The following is a 24,285-nucleotide window of genomic DNA, read 5'->3' as shown; positions in this document are numbered from 1 at the left end:
TGCTCCTCTTCCAGTCCAGCTCTCTGCTGTGGCCCGGGAGGGCAGTGCAGGATGGCCCAAGTGCTTGGGCCCTGCACCCACATGGGAGACCGGGAGGAAGTACTCAGCTCCTGGCTTTGGATCGGCACAGCGCTGGCTGTAGCATCTATTAGGGGAATGAACCAACGGAAGGAAGACCTTTCTCTCTGTCTCTCTCTCTTTCTATAACTTTCTCTCTGTCTCTCACTGTCTAACTCCACCTGGCCAAAAAAAAAGAGGTTAGAATAGCTGTCATAGGCTATATGAGTAAGGGTTTAGGGAAGTAAATGGGCTAAAATTATTTTCTGAAAGTTTGCTGTATGTTATGAATGGCATATTAAGAAGCAAAACTAAAATTGTAAATATAAAAAAAGAAAAAATAACCCAATTAAAGGGGTGGACCCCAAGTTCCTGAGGAACATGCATTTTGCCAAGAAGCACAACAAAAAGGGCCAGAAGAAGATGCAGGCCAACGACACCAAGGCTCTGAATGCACCTGCTGAAGCGAGCAAGGCCCTGGTCAGGCCTAAGGAAGCTAAGCCCACAATCCCAAAGGGTGCCAGCCAGCTTGTTCAACTTTTCTGTATCACCCACCCCAAGCTTGGAAAACATGCCCAAGCCCGTTTCGCCAGGGGTCTCAGACCATCCTGGCCAAAGACAAAAGCAAAGTCCAAGCATCAAACCAAGTGCAAGGTCAAGGCTCAAATCAAGGCCCAGGCTCAGGCTCAAATCAAGGGCAAGGGCAAGCCCAGGCTGAAACCAAGCCCAAGGTCCTGACCCAGGCCACACCTGCAGCTCCAGGTCCAGCTTAGGCTCCTCCCAAAGGTGCCCAATACCATGTGAAGGCACCCCAGTAAGCAGCCTCTGCCTGCCAATGCAAGGGGCAGAAAGGCTGGTGCGACCCCTGGGCTACTGTCTGCAAGGGGATAGTGTCTTCCTGTGCTGTTTGTAAACATAAACCTGAGATGGGGGTGGGGGGGGTGGGATTTTATATATATATACACATACATATGGAAATTGTCCCATTTCTAATGCCAATTCCTACATAAAACATCTTTAATTCTTGAGTAACTGGATGTGATTTATTTCCTCTCCGAACTACCACAAGACTTGTTTTAAATTCATCTCTTTGGGTTATTGTTTTATTTGAAGGTCTCTGCCATCATTAACAAGTATTCTCCACCATAACCAATAAAGTAAAATATCTCAACAGTATGTGAGGCTTTCTCCTCAACTCTCTAAGCAACGCCTACACTACACTCTGGGGATAGCAACTTGAACATAATAAGCACTCAGCAAATATTAGCTGAATTATAAACTATGCTAAATTTTGGCAAATGCTGTTATTTGAGCTTTTTTCTTTCTTATTAATTATAATAACAAAGTTATAATTTAAATAAAATGGAAAGAACAAAACCAAAACGGTTCCTTCCTGCTGTTCCCATGAACCAACTACCAGTACTGCCATAACAGGCTATGCCATTTATATTCTGCATAACTCCGGAGGTGTCAGTCAAATTCACTATGATGAGAACGGCAAATCCTGGAGATATGCAGTAAACAATGCTTTCAACTGCATAATGTGGCCCTGAAAACCATAAAGGGGTATGCGAGGATGGATGGGTGGATAGACAGATAGATGAAGAGACATGTACACATATTCAAAGGTATATGACTGTATGTCAAAAGTTCATAGAAAAATAGAATTACAGGGCTGGCGCCGTGGCTCACTTGGTTAATCCTCCGCCTGCGGCGCCAGCATCCCTTATGGGCTCCAGATTCTGTCCCAGTTGTTCCTTTTCCAGTCCAGCTCTCTGCTGTGGCCTGGAAGGGCAGTGGAGGATGGCCCAGGTGCTCAGGCCCCTGCACCCGCATGGGAGACCAGGAAGAAGCACCTGGCCCCTGGCTTCAGATCGGCATAACTCTGGCCACAGCGGCCATTTGGGGGGTGAACCAACGGAAGGAAGACCTTTCTCTCTCTCTCTTTCTCACTAACTCTGTCAAATAAACTAAAAAAAAAAAAAAAAAAAAAAAAAAAAAAAAAAAAAAACCTACAAGAAAAATAGAATTACAAGTTTGCCTTGGGGCAAAAAAAGGTGTAATCCATGCAGATTTTTCTACTAACTTTATGAGACCCCCTCATTTATCACTTTTAGAAAATATTTTGGCTCACTCTGACTTGCCCCAAATGGTAGAGTTAGAAACGTGTGCCAGGGGATTCCAATTCAATCCCATCAAGGTGGCACATACCAATGCCATCTCACTAGTCCAAGTGATCAATTTCTGTTCACAATTGATCATAAGGATAGGATTAAGAGATCACATAAACAAGACTAGTGTCTGCTAATACTATCTGATAGAATTAACAAGGAGAGAATGATCCAACATAGGAAGCAGGATACACAGCAGACTCATAGAATAGCAGATGTCCTAAACAGCACTCTGGCCTCAGAATTAGCCGTTAAGCATTTGGATCTGGCTGAAGAGCCCATGAGAGTATTTTAGGCATGGAAGGCCAAGACACTCTGGAAAACACACACACACACACACACACACACACACACACACACAAAACCTAAATGAAAGATCTCTGTGAGTGAGATGCCAGTGGAAAGAACAGGCCATCAAAGAAGGAGGTACCTTTCTCTGAAGGGAGGAGAGAACTTCCACTTTGACTATGACCTTGTCTAAATAAGATCGGAGTCAGCGAACTCAAAAGCCTTCCATAGCCTTGGCAACTCGTGACAAGAGCCTAGGGTGATAACTGACGCCATAAACAAGAGTGTAAAATTGTTAAGTCAACAACAAGAGTCACTGTGCACTTACTCCTCACGTAGGATCTCTGTCCTTAATGTGTTGTCCAATGTGAATTAATGCTATAACAAGTACTCAAACAGTATTTTACACTTTATGTTCTGTGTGGGTGCAAACTGATGAAATATTTACTTAATATATACTGTATATAAAGAGAATTGAAAATGAATCTTGATGTGAATGGGATGGGAGAGGAAGCTGGAGATGGGATGGTTGTGGATGGGAGGGAGGTTATGGGGGGGAAAAGCCACTGCAATATATAAACTGTACTTTGGAAATTTATATTTATTAAATAAAAGTTAAAAAGAAAATATTTCATTATCCTACTGTCACAGGAATGATAATTTACTATTCTAGTAGTCCCACAGAGTATGCAGCATAGATAATTCTTTATGATATAATATCTATGCTTTGTTCTATTTGTCATTAGATTTCAATCCAACTGCACTGTCTTCTTTCCTCCTTCCTAATCATTAGAGAATGGCTCAGAGGCATCCTCTCTACCTGGATTCCTGTCGTGAACCATCTAATGCTTCCTTCATCTCTTTTCCAGTGCTCTTCATCTCCCAAACTAAGGCCTTTGCTCTCTCTAGGCTACATTCTGAACCTTCTCATCACACAACACTACACATCAGAAGTGACTAACACAAACATCCCATTCTCCAGTCACATTCTCCCATCTTCTGGTTTGCACATTCCAATATTTATCTGGTCAAACAAACAAACAAAAGCACATGGGATAGGGGAAATAAGCATTCAGGTCACTTGGAAAATGATTTTCCTTCTGCTAAACACGTAAATACATATTTTCTATGTGATTTTTTTATTAAAGTAATTTTATCATTGAAATTTGAAAGAAACATTCAAACAAGCCATTCTTCAATGTCCTAACATCTATATGCTGATACAAACCAGAACAGGAGGGTAAATGTTATCTGGAATAAGAATCATTCTCATATTTTCAAAGAATATTAACCAGACATAATTTAATTCATAAAAGGGGGCAAAATGTCAGTATGGGCATTTAGTCCAGCACTTAAGACAGCAGTTAGGACACCCATGTTCCACACTGCAGTATCTGGATTCAGTACCCAGCTCTGGCTCTTGACTCCAGCTTCCTGTTAATGTAGACCCTGGGAGGCAGCAAAGGTTGCTCAAGTAACTGGGTTCCTACCACCCATGTATAAGACCTGGATTTAGTATCCAACTCTCAGCTTCAGCCTAAGCCAACCCAGGGCCACTGTAGGCATTTGCGGACTGAACCAGCAAATGGGAGTGCTTACTTGCTCTCTTACTTGCTCATTCACTTTCTCCCACTCAAATCAATAAATTTTGTAAATAAAAAAAAGTTCAATGTTGGGGCCAGTGTTGTTGTGCAGCTGATTAGGTCACCACATACAGTGCCAGCATCCCATAAAGACACTCGTTCAAGTCTTAGCTGCTTCACTTCAGACTCAGCACCCTTAAAATTTGCCTGGGAAAGCAGAATATGGCCCAAGTCCGTGGGCCCCTGCACCCACACAGGAGACTCACATGGAGTTCCAGGCTCCTGGTTTCAGCTAATGTAGGCACTGGGAGACAACAGATAAAGGCTCAAGTACTTGGGTCCCTGCTATGCATGTGAGAGAACCACCCTGAGTTTGTAGCTCCTGAACTTGGAATGACCCAGCTCTGGCTGTTATAGGCATTTTTTTTTTTTTTTTTTTGACAGGCAGAGTGGACAGTGAGAGAGAGAGACAGAGAGAGAAAGGTCTTCCTTTTGCCGTTGGTTCACCCTCCAATGGCCGCCGCTGCAGCCGGCGCACCGCGCTGATCCGATGGCAGGAGCCAGGATCCAGGTGCTTTTTCCTGGTCTCCCATGGGGTGCAGGGCCCAAGCACCTGGGCCATCCTCCACTGCACTCCCTGGCCATAGCAGAGAGCTGGCCTGGAAGAGGGGCAACCGGGACAGAATCCGGCGCCCCAACCGGGACTAGAACCCGGTGTGCAGGCGCCGCAAGGTGGAGGATTAGCCTATTGAGCCACGGCGCCGGCTTGTTATAGGCATTTAAGGAATGAACTAGTAGATGGAAAAGGTCGAGCTCTCTCTCCATCTCTTTCTCCCTCCAACTTTTCTCCATCTCTACCTTTCAAAAAAAATAAAAAATTTTGTAAAAAAAAAAAAAAAAACATTAAAAGGCAAAACATTAATCGAACAGAAAGTGAATAAAGAGAAATAATGATAATAAAGGAATCTAATACACAATAAAAAATGATACTTCCAATGAAAAAGGAGAAATGTCTTAGCTGAATACTGTTGAGGCAACAGTCTAGATATCTGGATATAAACTATACTACTATTTTACTCCTTTTATCAAAAGTGTATTTCAGATAGATTAAATGTTTAAATATTCAAATAAATTCCAAAAGATTTGAAAGAAATATAGAACTACTATAATTGCAAGGTGACTTTCCTTTCTTAAAATGTCACGAGAGCCAAAATATATAAACTATTTATAATTTAATCTATTTTATGATTAAACTTCTATATATCAGGAGAGACACTAAAGAAGTAAAATATATTTTTAAATGTGAAACAAACTAATAAATACTCCAATAAGACAAAATATCCCATAAATCAGTAAGAAAAAGATAAATATCAAACAGAAAAATATAGAAAGGATCTGAAAAGGCAACTCACAGAAGAACTGCAATAACTCATAAAGAAATAAAAAAAAGGTTAAGCCTGACTAACAATAACATTAATGCAAATTAAAAGGGAAACATGGGGCCAGTGCTGTGGGTAAAGCTGCCACCTGCAGTGCTGACATCCCATATGTGCCCCGGTTCCAGTCCCAGCTGCTCCACTTCCGATCCAGCTCTCTGCTATGGACTGGGAAAGCATTAGAAGGTGGCCCAAGTCCTTAGGCCTCTGTACCCACATGGGAAACCTGGAAGAATTCCTGGCTCCTGGCTTCGGACTGGCACAACTCCAGCCGTTGCAGCTAATTAGGGAGTGAACCAACAGAAGGAAGACCTCTCTCTCTGTCTCTCTCTCACTGTCTGTAACTCTACCTGTCAAATAAATAAATAAAATAAAATAAATGTTAAAAAAAAAAAAAAGATGCCACTTGAGACACCTGCAACCCATCCGTATCACAGTGACTGGGTTTGAGTCCTATCTCCACTTCTGATTCCAGCTTTCTCCTAACAAACACTGAGGGAGGCAGCAGGTAATGGCTCCAGTGCCTGAGCCCCTGCCACCCATGTGGAAGATCCAAATGAGTTCCCGTCTCCTGGCTTTAGCCTGGCCCAGCCCCAGCTTTTCTAGGCCCTTGGGGAGTGAAACAGAGGACTGAAGCCCTCTGCCTGTCTCACTCTGCCTTTCAAATAACATGAAAACTTACAGAAATTTTAAATGGAGAAAAATGTTAATTGTACTATGTGCCAGGCACTATCATCATCACTTTACAAGCTTTCCAACTTAGTCACAATAGTTCAAAGAACTAACTACTGTTAGCCTCCACTTACTACCACTGAGTAAACTGCATGAGGTACCTCCATGTAATAACTGAGTGACCCAGTGAAGCCACAGGAATTAGAGCTCTAACCACTGCTATCCTATTTCCTAAGATGGAAAAGCCCATCTTCCAACTCATCAAATGAGAAAATACTACATCAAAAACAGTGTTTCAGATCATGTGCAGATCCTCTATACATGACTGGCATAATTGTACAAGTGTTCAAAGTTCTGGAAATGAGGGTGACATTTGTACCAGGGGTATTCAAAACGTTCATGGAAAATGCATGCCTGCGGCACCGGCATCCCATATGGGCACCAGTTCCAGTCCTGGTTGCTCCTCTTCCAGTCCAGCTCTCTGCTGTGGCCCAGGAAGGTAGTGGAGGATGGCCCAAGTGCTTGGTTCCTGCGCCCGATTGGAGACTGGGAGGAAGCACCTGGCTCCTGGCTTTGGATCAGCGCAGTGTGCCGGCCATGGCAGCCATTTGTGGGGGTGAACCAATGGAAGGAAGACCTTTCTCTCTGTCTCTCTCTCTCTCACTGTCTAACTCTGCCTGTCAAATAAATAAAAAATAGGCCGGCGCCGCGGCTCACTAGGCTAATCCTCCGCCTTGCGGCGCCAGCACACCAGGTTCTAGTCCCGGTCGGGACGCCGGATTCTGTCCCGGTTGCCCCTCTTCCAGGCCAGCCCTCTGCTGTGGCCAGGGAGTGCAGTGGAGGATGGCCCAGGTGCTTGGGCCCTGCACCCCATGGGAGACCAGGAAAAGCACCTGGCTCCTGGCTCCTGCCATCGGATCAGCGTGGTGCGCCGGCCGCAGCGCGCTGGCCGCGGCGGCCATTGGAGGGTGAACCAACGGCAAAGGAAGACCTTTCTCTCTGTCTCTCTCTCTCACTGTCCACTCTGCCTGTCAAAAAATAAAATAAAATAAAATAAAAATAAATTAAAAAACATCTTTTCACACCAAAATCAACTTGTATTAATGTACTATAACATGTCTGAACAGGATCTAATTTCAGGAATGAAGAAGAGTAAGATATCAGTTTGAAAAGGACCCTATCAAAACAGCATGAATTCTAATAAAATTGAAGCAAAAACATCCGATTTACGAAACTGTAGGCAACAATGCCCTCAAAGAAATCAGCGTTTTACAAATAGATAAACTCATTTTAAGAAAGGACAAGTTTGGAGTTAAGGTGGAGGAATAGGGAGGGAGCTTATTGCTCTAGCCTAGGGGAAGAGTTTAAAAAAGTGAAGAGAGTGCAGTCTCAGGGAAGAGCTGAGAAACAGCAGAGGAAACTCCACACAAATCAGAGGGACACCATGGAACTACAGGGAGGGTGTGGACATGCACATCTTGGTAGTACAGCAGCTGAGAACCTCAGTATCAGCTTTGGAGTGAGGAGAGCCCAGACTGCAGTAGGCCAAACCACTGGAGATAAAGCTGCAGGAAGAGGCCGGCAGGAATCCCAGATTGGAGCCCTGTGGGAGATAGTGTACCTGCCCACCTAGAAAGGAAAAAAGGGAGCACATTTTCTTTCCCTCACCACCAGGCACCGGCGTCCTACAACTAGCAGGGAGAAGGCAGGCGCCATTTTGGACATAGGCCAACTGCTGCTCCAGCTCGTGTCTGCATGCCCGACAACCAGCCTGAGTCTGGCTGGGAGAACTGGCAGGGGCCTGGGAGCTCGTGACTGTGGGAGTCTTGTGTGCTGGGACTCAGAAAACACTGGAAAACATCATACTCGGTGAAATAAGCCAGTCCCAAAAGGACAAATGCCATATGTTCTCCCTGACCTGCAATAACTAATAGAGCACCTAAAAGGCAATCTAAAAGAAGTGAAATTAACACTTTGAGAAGCAATGACTTTGAACAGCCCTTGTCTTGACTCAAGAACAGGTTTTTTTTTTTCCATACAATTTGTTGAACTCTTTACTTAGTATAGAGTTAATTGTATGTGTATAAAGTTAATTGAAAATAGATCTTAGTAAAAAGTAAGAGTGGGAATAGGACAGGGAGGAGGAAGAGGAGTATGAGTGTGGGTGGAAGGGTGGGCACAGTAGGAAGAATCACTATATTCCTAAAGTTGTACTTACGAAATGCATGAAGTCTGTATTCCTTAAATAAAAGGTTTCTTGGGGGGTGGGGGTTGGGGGAGAAAGAAAGGAAAAGGGCAAGATGATGTTGAAGAAGGAATCTGCAACAGTTTCTTTCCACATCAGTTTGCTTGTAAATTTATCTTGTTTGTGTCACAATTGAGGAGGACTGACAATTGACAACAGAAATAATAATCAGGTCTGGCATTGTGGAGTAGCAGGAAAAACCCCTGCCTGCAGTGCCGGCATCTCATATGAGCACCGATTCATGTCCCCGCTGTTCTATTTCAGATCTAGCTCCCTGCTATTGGCCTGGAAAAGCAAGGGAAATGGCCCAACCGCCTGGGTCCCTGCCACCGACATGGGAGACCTGGATGAAGATCCTGGCTCCTGGCTCTTGGCTCCAGGCTTCAGGCTCCAGGCTTCAACCTGGCTCAGCTTTGGCTGTTGGGGCCATTTAGGGAGTGCTGACCCAGTCAATGGAAGATCTCACGCTTTGTATTTCGCTCCCTCTCTCTGTAACTCTTTCAAAATAAATAAATAAATCTTTAGGAAAGAAAAAAATAAATAACAGCCGATACCACAGACATCTGAACTGCTTCAACTTTACACAAATCTGACTTAAAAAGGCTAAACAAACTTTCTGCTTCGTGTTCTGCCTAGATGAGCTATAGACAAGAACAAAGCTTTCAACAGAAATTATAAACATAAAGTTTGGGTGGGAGCAAGATCCTGAAGTATTTCTTTTAAGAACTGTAAAAGGAGATGAAACATGGCTTTACCTGTATGATCCTAAGGATGATGTATAATCAATGCAATGGCTACCACCAGGTAGAAGCAATCCAATTAAAACAAAAGCAGACCAGACAAGAGCAAAGGTTAGGGTGATAGTTTTTTTGAGGAGATGCTCACAGCGTTTTGTTTGTTGACTTCTGGAAGGGCCAAAGAAGGATCCGGTCTGCTTATCCAGGGAGTGTTTTGAGGAAGTTGGACAAACTTTTAGCAGAAAAGCTTCACAAAAGAGGCCTTACCACTAATTCCTGTCATCCAAATAAGGGTAATTCTGTGATAGTTTGAAGAGATACCATCAGGTATGCACCTTAAAGTTCTGATTTGGCTCCTTCTTTTAAAAACAAAGATTTGTTTATTTTACTTGAATGGCAGAGTTACAGAAGAGAGAGAGAGAGAGATCTTCTGTCTGCTGGTTTACTCCCCAATGGCCACAAGAGCCGGGGCTGAGCCAGTCCAAAGCTGGAAACTTCTTTCAGGTCTCCCACGTGGGTACAGGGTCCAAGCACATGGGCCGTATTCCCGCTGCTTTTCCCAGGCACATTAGCTGGGAGCTGGATCAGAAGTGGAGCAGCCAGGACTCAAATTGGTACCCATATGGGAGACTTGCATACCACAATGCCAGCCCTTGAATTGGCTCCTTCTGACTTATGTTTCCTAACCTTAAAAAAAAAATCTTTTAAGGTATCCATTTTTTTAATTAAATATGCAAAAAAGACAACATCAACATGATTAAATTCCCAGGACTCTCAGATATTTAGGGAAAGACTAAATGCCTGGTATCACTGCTTATAAATAAAGTGTTTTGAACTTGATGCACTGTTGGAACAGTACATATTTTTAACAGGCAACTTTTTAATCTTACAGTTTACAAAACCAACACAGCTTGGAAAGCCCAAATAACGATGCTTATATAGACAATGGTAACCATTCAGACATATACATGGGAAAGATGTCCCAAACAAATATAAAGCACAAAAAAAGACAAACACTTGTAATGTTTGGTTGCATTCATGAAAAATTATGTAACAACACATGTGCCTATATATTTGACCAGAAATCTCATTTTCAATGAGATAAGAGGTACCATAACTAATCAGAATCTTTCTAATATAATGCCCCAATCTTTTTTTTTGTTTTGTTTTGTTTTTTGTTTTTTAATTTGACAGAGCCAGACAGTGAGAGAGAAAGAGAAAGGTCTTCCTTCCGTTGGTTCACTCCCCAAATGGCCGCCACTCCCGGCACTGTGTCAATCTGAAGCCAGAAGCCAGGTGCTTCCTCCTGGTCTCCCACGTGGATTCAGGCACCCAAGCACTTGGGCCATCCTCCACTGCCCTCCCAGGCCACAGCAGAGAGCTGGACTGGAAGAGGAGCAACCGGGACTAGAACCTGGAGCCCACATGGGACGCCGGCGCCGCAGACAGAGGATTAACCAAGTGAGCTACGGCGCTGCCCCCCGCCCCCCACATCTTTCTAACAATTCTGATACAAGTCTCTGTTTAAGAATCTATGCTCTTTGCCAGCGCCGTGGCTCACTAGGCTAATCCTCCACCTGTGGCAGCGGCACCCCTGGTCAGGGCGCTAGATTCTGTCCCGGTTGCCCCTCTTCCAGGCCAGCTCTCTGCTGTGGCCCGGGAGGGCAGTGGAGGATGGCCCAAGTGCTTGGGCCCTGCACCCGCATGGGAGACCAGAAAAAAGCAGCTGGCTCCTGGCTTAAGGCCGGCACGCTGGCCATAGCGGCCATTTTGTGTGTGAACCAATGGAAAAAAAAAAACAAGGAAGACCTTTCTCTCTCTCTCTCTCACTGTCTAATTCTGCCTGTCCAAAAAAAAAAAAAAAAAGATTCTATGTTCTTAGTTGCTATCATTAATATGCATGTGTTATATTCCATAGGAACAGATGTATGATTGAGCACCCTAGCACAGAGAAGTCTAGAATGATGGTCATCCACATGGTTACAGAGACTTCTCTAAAATTCAGAGTTCAGATGATTTTTACTAATTTTCTGGTAATGTTCTGCATTATTTTTATTTAAATAAACTAATACTTTCAGGATTAGGGGAAGGAAACGTTATTCACATGAGAGAAAATAAAATATTTTTAATTAAGTGATTTTGTGATTAATAAATACATATTTTCTGAGACCAGTACTCTGGTACAGTAGAGTTAAGCTGCCACTTGGCAACAATAGCATCCCACATCTGAGTGCTGGTTCAAGTCGTGGCTACTCTGCTTCTGATCCAGGTCCCTGCTAATACACCTGGGAAGGCAGTAAAAATGGCCTAAGTACCTGGGCTCCTACCATCCATTTGGGAGACCAGGATGGAACTCTGAACTCCTGGCTTTGGGCTGCCACAGCTCTATTGTTGTGACCATTTGGGGACTGAATCAGCAAATGAAGATACGGATTTCTCACCTGCCCTCCATCTCTTCCTCCCACTCCCCATCTCTTTCACTCAGCCTTTCAAATAAGTAAAATATATCTTAAAAAAAAAAAAAAAAACACATACTTTCTGGGATGGGAGTCTTCTTAACAGCTTTACAAATGCAACTGTAAAAGCACTGGTTGTGGGGCCAGTGCTGTGCTTCGTAGGTAAAGCAGTCACCTGCAATGCCGGCATCCCATATGGACTGCTCCACTTCCCAACCAGCTGCCTGCTAATGTACCTGCGAAAGTAGCAGAAGATGGCCCAAGCACAAGGGCCCCTGGACCCATGTGGGAAACCTGGAAGAAGTTCCTGGCTCCTAACTTCAGATCGCTCAGCTCCAGCCATTGCAGCCATTTGGGGAATGAACCAGTAAATATAAGATTCATATTCTTTCTCTCTCTCTCTGCCTTTCAAATAAATAAATGAATCTTTAAAAAAAAAAAAAAAAAGTACTTGTTAAGATCGAAGTCAGCAAACTCAAGAGGCTTCCATAGCCTTGGAAACTCATGACTAGAGCCTAGGGAGATTTCTGACGCCATAAACAAGAGTGTCAATTTGTTAAGTCAACAACAAGAGTCACTGTGTACTTACTCCTTATGTGGGATCTCTGTACTTAATGTGTTGTCCAATGTGAATTAATGCTATAACTAGTACTCAAACAGTTTTTTACACTTTATGTTCTGAGTGGGTGCAAACTGATGAAATCTTTACTTAATATATAATAAATCGATCTTCTGTATATAAAGAGAATTGAAAATGAATCTTGATGTGAATGGAATGGGAGAGGGAGCGGGAGATGGGAGGGGTGCAGGTGGTAGGGAAGTTATAGGGGGGAAAAAGCCATTGTAATCCATAAACTATACTTTGGAAAATTATATTTACTAAATAAAAGTTAAAAAAAATACTTGTTGCTTTCAAAGGCATGATTATCTCTTAAAATAAAGATTATCAGTCCTTATCACTAAAAGCCATGGAAAATGTGGTACGTAGTATTATATATTTCAAATGACAAGTAAAATAAAAAATCAGTCTTTTTCAACAAAAATGTTTCTAGCCACAAAGAAAACAAATCAAGATTTAATGTTGCCCCCTTATTCTCATACCAAGTAATAAAGTTCAATACAGATTTCATTTTACTCAATTTAACAACTTTCTCCACTAAAGAAAACAGGTTCAAATTCTATTTAGGTTCAAAGATTAAATTAGCAGCTTTCTCTTTAAAAAAGAACAAATTCAATGAAAGTGCAGTTAAGAAGTAAATGAAATTTACATTCAAATAAAAACTAGATTTTGACTGTAAATTGCTTTTAAAATACGATTTACGAGGAAAAGATCATAATTTTTAATTGTTTGAATATATATGTATGCATAGATAAAATAAATATGACTTACCCCATCCAAAAGAGTGTTTGATAAATGCATACGAAGATCTTTACGAAATGGAAATTCCAGATTTGAAACATGAAACACTGAATTGTCTCTATCAATCATAAAAACTTCATTTGTGCCATCAATCAACATCATATAACTGTAAGTTAAACATTAAAAAGGCAAGATTAACAGCATAATATCAAGAATAAGGGGAGTGGACATTTAGCCTAGTGGTTAAGATGCCAACATTCTGTATTAGAGTGCCTGGGTTCAATTCCCACCTCTAGTTTCTAGCTCCACCTTCTCTCCAATGCAATACCAGGAAGCAACAGTGATGGCTCAAGTAATTAGATTCTTGCTACTCACATGGGCAACATGGATTGAGATCCTGGCTCCAGGCTCCAGGCGCCAGGCGCCAGTCCTGGTCTAGTCCCAGTTAGTACAGGCATTTGGAGAGTGAACCAGCAAATGGGAGCTCACTCTTATCTGTATCTCTATCTCTGTAGCCTGGTAGTCCTCTTTTCCTCTCCTTCTCCCTTCCCTGTCTCTCAAATAAAATAATTATTTTTTAAAATACTATGGTTGTAGGAAATAAAAATAAACTGGTTTTTCTTACACTTATATCTTTATGGACTTATGTTCACTAGAGTCCCTCTATCAGGTAGATTTAAATATCACAAAAAGAGGCAGGCATTTGGCTAACAGCCAAATGGGACACCTGCATCCCATATCAGAGTACTTGGGTTAGAGTCCCAGCTCCACTCCCAATTCCAGCTTCCTGCTAATGCGTACCCTGGGAGACAAGCAGGTGATGGCTCAGTTGGGTCCCCGCCATCTATATGGAAGACCCAGTTTGAGTTCCTAGCTCCAGTTTAGCCCACAGTACAGAGCCACATCTGGTAGAGTCACCAGGGGCATATGAGGAGTGAACTTACAGACAGGAGGAGCTCACTCATACATTCTCTCTCTTTCTCTGCCTCTCAAATAAACAAATATTTTTACGAAAATGCCATAATTTTAATCTCTTCATTTCCTATAATAAACAAAGTATAAAGAAATGTTTTCATGAAGATAATATGTACCCAATAACCTTATGACTCATCTTAAGAAAAATATTTTTATTAAACATCTAAATGTTTTAATGTCTATAAAACACACATACACATAGATACAACTGCTAGTTATTGACTTAACAACTATATGAATTGACTACTACTTTCTCCACTTCAGAAGAGAAAAACCAGTGAGTGACTTGAACCTCAAACTATGCAATGCTCTTCCTACCACACCAGTTAGCAAAACTCTGAATCCCTTTCTTTGAATCAATATCATACATAGCCAGAATACCACAATCTCAGATATAATTTTTCTTCTCATTCATGTTTAAACAATTAAGATATTTTCAAATATATTCCACAGGAACTTTTATTAGCCCTGATTTTCTTAAACCCAACCAATATATAATAGAATTTACTTAATTTGTCGATCTTCCAATGGTCAAGTTACCATCTCTGATTCCCCATAAGCAGATTACCAACAATGGGATTCAATTTCACCCCATATATAAAAGTCAAGTTCAGGTGGATCCAAGTTGAGAAAATTACAAACTGAGTGGCTATGCTATCCAATGAATAATATGTCTTGGGGTGATAGGAGAGACCATATCACAGTACCAAAGTCTTCAAAGAATGAGAAAAATTGACAGCAAAAAGAAGGATTGGAATGCTAAAAAGTATGAGCCTCAAATCAACAATCATTTTGTTAAAATGTTTTTCATTGGTGTTAAATGTGGAAAGAACGGAATAATCAGACTGTCCCAGAGAAAATAGAGAGTGCTGATGAGAGGCACTGTCCAAACTCTTATCTGCAGGATTTATATGGTACATCAGGAAAAAACAGCAGTCAGGGAAAGATGGACCTCAATCAGATTAAAATCATGGAACAGAAAAAAACATGAAATGAAGAAATGTGAGCCAGTACCGTATATGGAGACAAACATAATAATGGACAATTGGTTTACTATAAACAAGTGTTATAAAAAGCAAAATATGTATGTTTAGGATAGGTTAGAAGAGGCAGGAGAGCTGATTAAGGTTGAAAATTAACAAAAAATGTGTGCAAACAAACAAGGGAAAGAGCAGCAAGGAAGACCAAAGACCATTTGGGGACTAGATGGCAAAGCAGGCTGTAACCAGCTGTTTCCAAAATAATTATTTCCAGCACGTCTCTGAGAAGGGGATAGAGAGCTCAGGACCTGAACACATACTGGTACAGGCGCATGTGGCTGGCGCCATGGCGCAGTAGGTTAATTCTCTGCCTGTGGTGCCAGCATCCCATATGGGTGCCAGCATCCTATATGGGCACAAGCATCCCATATGGGCACCAGTTCTAGTCCCGGCTGCTCCTCTTCCAATTCAGCTGTCTACTATGCCCTGGGAAAGCAGTGGAAGATGGCCCAAGTGCTTGGGCCCCTGCACCTGCATAGGAGACTGGGAAGAAGCACCTGGCTCCTAGCTTCCGATTGGCACAGCTCTGGCTGTTGCAGCCATCTGGGGAGTGAACCAACAGAAGGAAGACCTTTCTCTCTGTCTCTCCCTCTCACTGTCTATAACTCTATCTCTCAAATAAATAAATAAAATTTTAAAAAAGAAAAAAACAGAAAAGAAAGGAAAAGAAGAAAGAAAGAAAAGAAGAAAAAGAGAGACAGACAGACAGACAGACAGAAAGAAAGACAGAGAGAGAAAGAGGGAGGGAGGGAGGGAGGGAAGGAAGGGGTGCAGCCCTGGTAGACTCAGAGTATGGAGACCAAAGTCCTACTAGGAAAACTCAGATCAGCCTCAGTCTGGACTGATTAAGCATCAAGAGACTCCTGGACCAAACGCCAGGCCAGCAGACTCAGTGGCAACAGGAGTACTGAGTTCCAAAGGCCTCTTGCATATGCTTTCCAAAGCAGTCACTCCTGTCAGGTAGAGAAAAATGTAGGTTTCTTGAAAGAAGCAAACATTGCCCTGACTTCTGTTTCAACAGGAATTTAAATCAACATGAGGAAAGGTCAAATAAAAAGCAATTATAACATTGTCTACAAAAATGGTACTGAAGACACACCATCCATAACGTTGTTACAGGAGCTAAGCCAGCATTTTGTGAAGCTCAATATTCACTAAAAAGGTTCATGGCAAAATAAGTTAGGAAAATGCTGTATCTTTCTTCTCAGGAAGATACGTATCAGGATACGTAAAGTCACGAGAAAATATACTAAAAGTCCATTTATCTTGTTTTTAGCCCATTGTTTCCTAAACTTAATCTTGATATCTGTCAATATTTGACAAGATTAGTGCTCAATATTCACAATTCAGGAAAAGCTGGCTTATGCTAATAAATTCAGAAAAAAGAAATGGTTTGCCTCTTCCAAACCAATGATGATGACAGAAATTATATTTCTCTTCACTAGCTGCCCCAAAGCTCAGAATTAAATTTAAGGTTCAAACAGAATGAATATTATATCTTAGGGCACTGGTACACTCATTTGAGACACGCACACATATACACAATGAGAATTTCTTTTAATTCAAGTAGACTATCAATTAAAAGAAAATACTATCTCGTGCACATGTGTATAAACAGATTTGAAAGACCAAGGAGGAAAATAGTATATGTTAGGATTTACTAGAAAAGATTGTTTTTAGGATACAGTTTCCATCTACAGAGATGCCAGAAAAATTATTTAGTGGTTCATATTTAGGGATTCTTCTGCACATACAAATTTTCAGGCTTTGGAACACAAATTTCTGGGCTATAAATTTTGACTTGAACTCTAGTCATTCTAAATCACATGTTCTTATGTAATGCTTACAAAAAGTAATGTTATTTAAAGAAAGAATGGTAAGAAATGTGAAAATATTTATGTATCACTCCTAAATCTCTGAATTCAGGCAGACACTTTAACAAAAAGACAACCATTTGGGGTTAGCACTGCCTGCAGCACCACCATCCCAGAAGGGCACTGGTTTAAGTCCCAGCTGCTCTACTTCTGATCCAGCTCCCTGCTAATTCACCTGGGAAAGCAGCAAAGGATGGCCCAAGTGCTTGCTGCACCCACATGGAAGACCCAGAAGAAGCTCCTGGCTCCTGGCTTCAGCCTTGGTCCAGCCCTGGCCATCTGGGGAGTGAATTATCAGATAGAAGACATGTCTGTCTATCTGTGTGTCTGTCTATGAGTTTCAGTTCTACTCCTGGCTGCTCCACTTCTGATTCAGCTTCCTGCTAACAAACCTGGAAAGCAACAAATGATGGCCCCCTGCCACCCGTGTGAAAGTCCTGGATGAAGCTCCTGACTCCTGGCTTTGCTCTGGCCCAGTAGTTGCAGCCATCTGGGGAATGAACCAGCAGATATTTGTTTCTCTCTCTCACTCTCTCTCCCCTTCTCCTTCTCCTTCTCCTTCTCCCTCTCCCTCTCCCTCCCTTTCTGTAACTCTTTCAAAATAAATCTTTAAAAATTATTTATTCAATTAATTTGTTTGGCTGTTCATTAAAGGGTTCCAGACACACTGCCAGTATCAGAGATATAACAGTGAACAACACAGACCCTCTTCTGAACCTTATATACTTTAATTTACATCCTTAACAAGAAATGAGGCATTAAACAAATAATCACAAGCATAGTAAGTATTGAAAAGGTGAAGTACAAGCTGCTGCAGGAGCACACAAAAAGTAGAACTTGTCACAGTTTGGAGGTCAGGGAAGGTGATCCAGAGAAATACACATTCAGCTAATAATGAGAGTTTACACATAACTGAGCAATTACTACATGCAGGGCCGTATTCAAAGCACTTGACATTTATAAATTCATTTAATACTCACAGACTTAGCAGATAGGTAAAATTATCACCTCCATTCCCCAGATGAGGAAACTGAGACACACATAAATAACCTGCTTAAGGCCGTAAAGATGGCAAAACAGTAAAGCTCATTTTAAAGCCTAGACAATATATCAGTGTAAAGCATTCTAAAAAAGGGTTTTAATGTAGCATTTTAATTCTTTTTTTGTACCCATGCTGTTGAATGGTAAATGTAATAGAATGATCATGATGCTGAATAAATACGATTCTTAAAAAATTAGCTTAACTCTAAAGCCCCTACAGTATACTGCTTCAGACCTGCATTATGTAGGTATTAATCAAGGGAACTGCTGCTGGGTGAGAATGGACAAGAAATGAGGGCTGGGTGGTTGAAACACAGACTAGCAGGTGCAATGTCCTTGAGACACAATAGAATGTGGCATATCCAGGAAACTACAAAAAGTTTAGATTACTGAAGCATAGAGAAAGAAGGAAATGGTATGGCATAAAACTTTAAAAGTAAGCAAAGACACAGTCAATATGAAAACTTTTTATTTTATTCTAGAAAATAGAAAAACATGTGTCTGAGACAAATAGAAACCACAATGGGTAATTCAAACACAAGAGATTTAATATAAGAAATTGGTTACACAGATACTGGAAAGCTGAAAATAGGAAAGAAGAAGGCTAAAGAAATCCAGAGATTAACAATTGCAAGAAGCACTACCATCAGCAGGGCTAGGGGAACAAGATGAAAATGTTTTGTTAGAAGCAAGAGTCTGAAGGAAAGACATTTAGGGGTTATGGCTGGAAGAAGGAGGAGGTCCATGCAGCTGGGTGCTCAAATTGCTGAGGTGGCACCAAATGCTGTTACCTAAACATCCAAGGAGAGATGCCCTGAAGCCCAAGTCTGAGTTTCTATGGAAAAAAAAACACAGAAGACCAAGCTGGCAACATTTAAGGAAAAAGCCCAGTGGGCTAGGAAATGATGCATGCAGCACTCTATCTACCAAGATGTCACGCCTAGAAGCTGGTACCTTGGAGAGGGAGCAGCAAAACTAGCAATGAGGGTGCCAAAAGAAATTGGAGAATAGGGTGATAGGTGTCCTCTGCTGCTGGAGGTACCCTTACAGAAAACAGAAACAAGATTCCTGTATTCACAAATGACAAAATCCAACAGGAAGCAAGCAGGCAAGGGGGCCTGGGAAATGCAGTTTGTGGAGCCCCAGCCACACCACAGTATAAAAAAGTAGATAGGAATCCACAGTAGGTGAAGAACACAGAGCAGTGAAGGCTTTTAAGCAAATTAATGGCATTATCTGATCAGCTTTTTGTTATTTTAATTTTTAATTAGTTTTTAACAGATTCAGTGTGCTTTGTAGATACAATACTAAGAACACAATGACATTCCCTGCCTCTCTCCCACCCTCCTTTTGTTTCAGTTTTTCAGATAACATATTTTAACTTTACATCACGGTAAAAAGGTTTAATGTTTCACTGAGTAAGAAATTTAACAAGTAAAAAGCAAAAAAGACCCTAGCTTAGTGGGAATATAAACAACAGCTCTAAACAATAAATAAATGGAAAAATGACCATTTCACCCATATACAGTAAATTTTAAAGTAATCATAGGTCATTAAAAACTATAGTAGTGTAACATTCTTAACCATTGGTTCCACAAAGGTATAACCAAAGTTTTACAAAACTGTTTTCAGCAATACTGATAGACACACAGACATTTCTCTTTTTGTTTGTTTTTTAAATTTTAGCTCCCACATACAAGGGAGAACATGCAGTATATGTCTTTCTGGGTCTGATTTATTTCGCTCAACATGATGTTCTCCAGTTGCGTCCATTTTGCTATAACTGGCAGAATTTCATTCTTTTTATAGCTGAATAATATTCCATTGTGTATATATACCACATTTTCTTTATCCATTTATCTGATGATGGACACCTTGACTGGTTCCAAATTTCAGCTACTGTGAACAGTGCTGCTATGAACATGGTACTGCAGGTATCTCTGATTCACTGTGCTCAAGTCTTTTGGGTATATACAGAGTAGTGGGATTGCTGGAACATGTGGCAAGTCTATGTCTAGTATTTTACGAAATCTCCACACTGCTTTCCAGCATAGCTACACTAATTTGCATTCCCACCAAAAGTGTATAAGTGTTTCCCTTTGTTCACATCTTTGCCAACATTTGTTATTCTCCCTGTTTGGGATTTTAGCCATTCTGACAGAGGTGAGGTAAGATTTCATTGTGGTTTTGAATTCCATTTCCCTGATGACTAGTGATGTTGAGCATTTGTATTTCTTCTTTTGAGAACTGTCTATTCAAGTCCTTTACCCATTTCTCAACTAAGTTGGTTGGGTTTTTTGTTGTAGTTGTTGTTGAGTTTTTTAAGTTGCTGATATATTCAGGACGTTAATCCTTTGTCAGATAGGTGGTTTGCAAATAATTTTCCCATTCTGTTGGATGTCCCTTCACTCTATTGATCACCTCTTTTGCTGTGAAAAAAGTTCCTGAGTCTGATATAGTTCCATTTATTTAGTTTTGCTTTTGTTACCTGTGCTTTAGGGTCTTACTCAACAAGTCATCCCATACACCAAAGTCTTACAGTGTTTTCCCTACATTTTCTCCCAGCAACTTCATAATCTCAGATCTTAAATGTAGGTATTTGATCCATCTGGAGTTCAATTATGTATATGGTGAGAGGTATGGATCTAATTTCATTCTTCTACATATGTAAACCCAGTTTTGCCAGCACCATTTGTTGAAGAGGCCACCCTTGATCCACTGGATGGTCTAAGCACTTCCGTCAGAAAGCAGCTGGCTCTATGTGTGTGCATTTATTTCTGCTCTATTCTGTTCCATTGATATATGTATCTGTTTTTATGCCAGTACTATGCTGTTTTAGTTATATAACTTTGTAGTATGCTTTGAAGTCAGGTTTGTGATGCCTCCAGCTTGAGTTCTCTTGTTTCAGGATCACGCAGGCTATTCTGGGTTTTTTTGTGATCCATATGAATTTGAGGGTTGTTTTTTCTAGTTCTGTAAAGAATGTTATTGGTATTTTGATAGGGATTGCACTGAATCTGTATATCGCTTTTGATAGTACAGACAATTTAATATTGATTATTTTGATAGTATAGACATTTTAATATTGATTCTGATCCATGAGAAGGAGTATCTTTCCATTTTTGTGTGTCCTTGCTGATTTCTTTCATCAATGTTTGATAATTTTTATTATAGAGACCTTTCACTTCTTTAGTTAAAAAGTTTATCCCCACAGAATTCATACATCAATAGGGCAGGTGCTAATCTGTAGACAACAGAAATTATGGGGCCTCTGCAGTAGATCAAGTGAGAAATCACAGTAGCTAGGATTATGGTGATAACAACATTTAGAAATCATTGGATAAAAGACATTTAAGAGGTAAACAGACAGGATAATATGCTATTTGCTAGAGATGGAGCTGAGAGAAAGAGAGAAGTCAAGGATGATTTGCAAGCTTCTAGCTTGAGGCACTGGGTACATTTATTTACTGAGCAATGGGGCACTTAAGGAACAAAGAATAATTGTTCTGTTTTGTTTGGCAGAAGTGATCCATGAGCTAGCTCAGTTCTGGATGTAGGTAATTTCATTTTCACAATGGAAACCAAAGTTCCAGATTCTATCTAACCCTGTCCCTAGCAGGTTGAAAACAGTCTCAGGGTCTAAGCCAGACGATCAAATGTTCTTTTCCCAAGACTTTTAACCTGAGTAAATGACAGAGGTACAAAGAGTTGAAAAAGCATTCACAGCAATAGCAGAGATACTGCCAGCAAGTGCCAACGATGGCTTCCTGCTCAAAGGGCCCCTGTGCCCACATCTTGCCTCTGATCCTTGTCACCGACTTCCCTTGATTTCTATCCACTGTCCAAGACTGGTTCTCTTAGGAGTTCTCCCATATATTCTTTTGCATAAATTAGCAAAACCGATTTCTACATCTTATAGCCAAGAATGCTAACAGAAATGCTGGTTCTTTCCCCCTGGTTCCCCACCATAAACAGCTGCCTGTGCCTATGGTGTAACCCCATTGATATGTTCCCAAAACAGCCTCAATTCCAAAGGTTACATAATACTAGCTATTTACATAATAGTTTCATCACAAGAAGCACATCTATTCCTCATCCTCCAACAGAGACAAATGTACAATCATAAGCCCAGAGTTGACTATCCTGGTACTTCTTTTCTCTCAATAATCCACTACCACAAAGCCTGCTATTTCCCTATCATTTCACATTTATATTCTTTACAGAATTAGCACCCAGTACCAAAATCCTCATGGTTGTAAAGGTATACAGAAATAAATTCAGGTATACTAATATTTCTTATATTATGAAGAAAATGCAGAATCTACAGCTACTTTTCCTGATACAATTTATGAACATTTCTAACATAAAAGCAGTTGGCCAGATCCTGTCACTACCCAACAACGCTCATCATCCCTTGTTCTAAAAAGTATTTAAGAACTGATTTGCCCAGCTCCAGCTTTCTCCCTCCACATCCATGGAGCTTATACACACAGAACCTGATTTCTCTCACTAGCTTACTGTTGAGCAAATTCTAACTCTGACCATCTTTTCCACTCATTTTACTCATTTTTCCCCCTCATTTTAGTTTTTTTTTCCTCTCTCTAAAAGAAAGAAAGAAAGAGAGAGAGAGAGAGAGAGAGAAAGGAAAGGAAAGGAAAGGAAAAGGAAAAGGAAAAGGAAAAGGAAAAGAAAGGAAAAGGAAAAGGAAAAGGAAAGGGAAAAAGAAATTTTCTGTCAAGACTATTTTACAATTTAGGGGCTAGCCCCTGTCAAGGGGCAGGTATAACTGCCACTTATGATGCCAGCATCCCTTATCCGAGTGCTAGTTATAGTCCCAGCTGTTCTGCTTCCAATCCAGCTTCCTGCTAATGTGCCTGGGAAGGTAACAGTAAAAAGTCCAAGTGACTAGAACTCTACTACCCATGTGAGAGATCCAGATGGAGTTCCTGGCCCCTGGCGTCAGTCTGGCTGAGCCGTTTGGGAAATGAACCCACAAGTGGAATATCTACCTACCTCTCCCTCTGCCTTTCAATTAAATAAATATTTTTTTTTTTAAAGAAAAGGCAGATTCTTAAAGAGGGGGAATATTTTACAACTGAAAAATGAGGAAAAACAAAAAACATTTTCCTCCTCTTGTTTCCTTTACTTAGTTCCATTCATAAGCCTAAGAAAACTCTGATCAAAGCTGGTGATACATCTGAATCAAGCAAATATAGTCATTTTTTAATCCATCTAGACAAATAATCAATGTCACAGAGTCCCCCCTTCACAATCTCCATAAAGTCCCTCCCTACCTCATTCTTCTCTTATAAAGTCAAATCAATTTCCCTCAAAAGTTTTTGAACTACTTCCTATGCTACAATTACAATTTGTTTAATTGCCAGTATCACGATTTTTCACAGCAGATATACACAGCAAGTAATTTAACTGTCTTAGAAATTAAAAAAGCTTTAAAGGCTAGATTGGTAACCTAATCACCATTTATACTGCAATTTTATGAAATTACAACCTAAAGTTAAGGGATCTCAGAAAAACATTACTGATAATTTAAAACACTGCTTTCATCATTTCCACAAATGGACAAAGATTTAATAATAAAACGATGTAACTCTAATAGTTTCAAATAGTTCTTATCTGTTTATGTGACAAAAAAAATATGTCAACACCTTCAAAAGAAAATCTATTTGAAGGGTAAGTACAGTTTTACATCTTGCCAGGTTCAAAGGATTCCTATTAGGGTCCTAATTCTCATTTAACAAATAAAGGAGAACAACACTACAATTACCATTTTTAATTTGTTACCGCTGCTGTTTACAACAAATTCAATTCAAGCACAGTTCTAACATACTCTCTTTATCAAAAGCAATAGTGAGGGGAAGCATTTGGTCTGGTGTGTAAGATGCCCACATAAAACATTCCAATACCTGGCTTTAAGTCCCAGCTTGCACACCTGACTCCAGCTTCCTGCAACTGCAGACTCTGGAGGCCTGTAAGTGCTTGGGTCTCTGCCACCCATATGGGAGACCTAGACTGAGTTCTCAGCTTCCAGCTTCAGACCAGCATAGCCCAGAATGGCACATCCTTGCCACAGCAGGAATTTGGGAAGTGAACCAGTGAATAGAAGTGCTCTCTCGCGCTCTTTCCCCCTTCCCCAGTTCCCCCCTTAATTTAAAGAAGAAAAAAAAAAAAAGCTCAAAATTTGCATTCAGCATTGTAAAAGATTCCAATTCTACAGATATTTTTGATATAGTCATTCTATAAGCACAGGACATTTCATCAAAAGGATTAGTTAGCTCTTCTTTCATCTTCACATCCTATCAATTTAAAGCCATGAGACAGAGGTGATTAAG

The 24,285-nt window shown here is 40.7% G+C and overlaps 1 protein-coding gene across 1 annotated transcript in view; it reads right to left on the bottom strand.

Moving 5' to 3' along the window:
- The window catches only part of RNGTT (RNA guanylyltransferase and 5'-phosphatase), a 323,382-nt gene that overhangs the window by 221,119 nt on the left and 77,978 nt on the right, over window positions 1-24,285 (bottom strand). The window contains exon 9 of the mRNA XM_002714574.5: window positions 13,036-13,171. Coding sequence (XP_002714620.1) covers window positions 13,036-13,171 — 136 coding nt within the window. The remainder of the gene's footprint in view (window positions 1-13,035; window positions 13,172-24,285) is intronic.

The sequence above is a fragment of the Oryctolagus cuniculus genome, chromosome 5, assembly GCF_964237555.1.
Source record: "Oryctolagus cuniculus chromosome 5, mOryCun1.1, whole genome shotgun sequence".
Classification (NCBI taxonomy): Eukaryota; Metazoa; Chordata; class Mammalia; order Lagomorpha; family Leporidae; genus Oryctolagus; species Oryctolagus cuniculus.
This window is presented reverse-complemented; position numbering and strand designations above follow the sequence as displayed.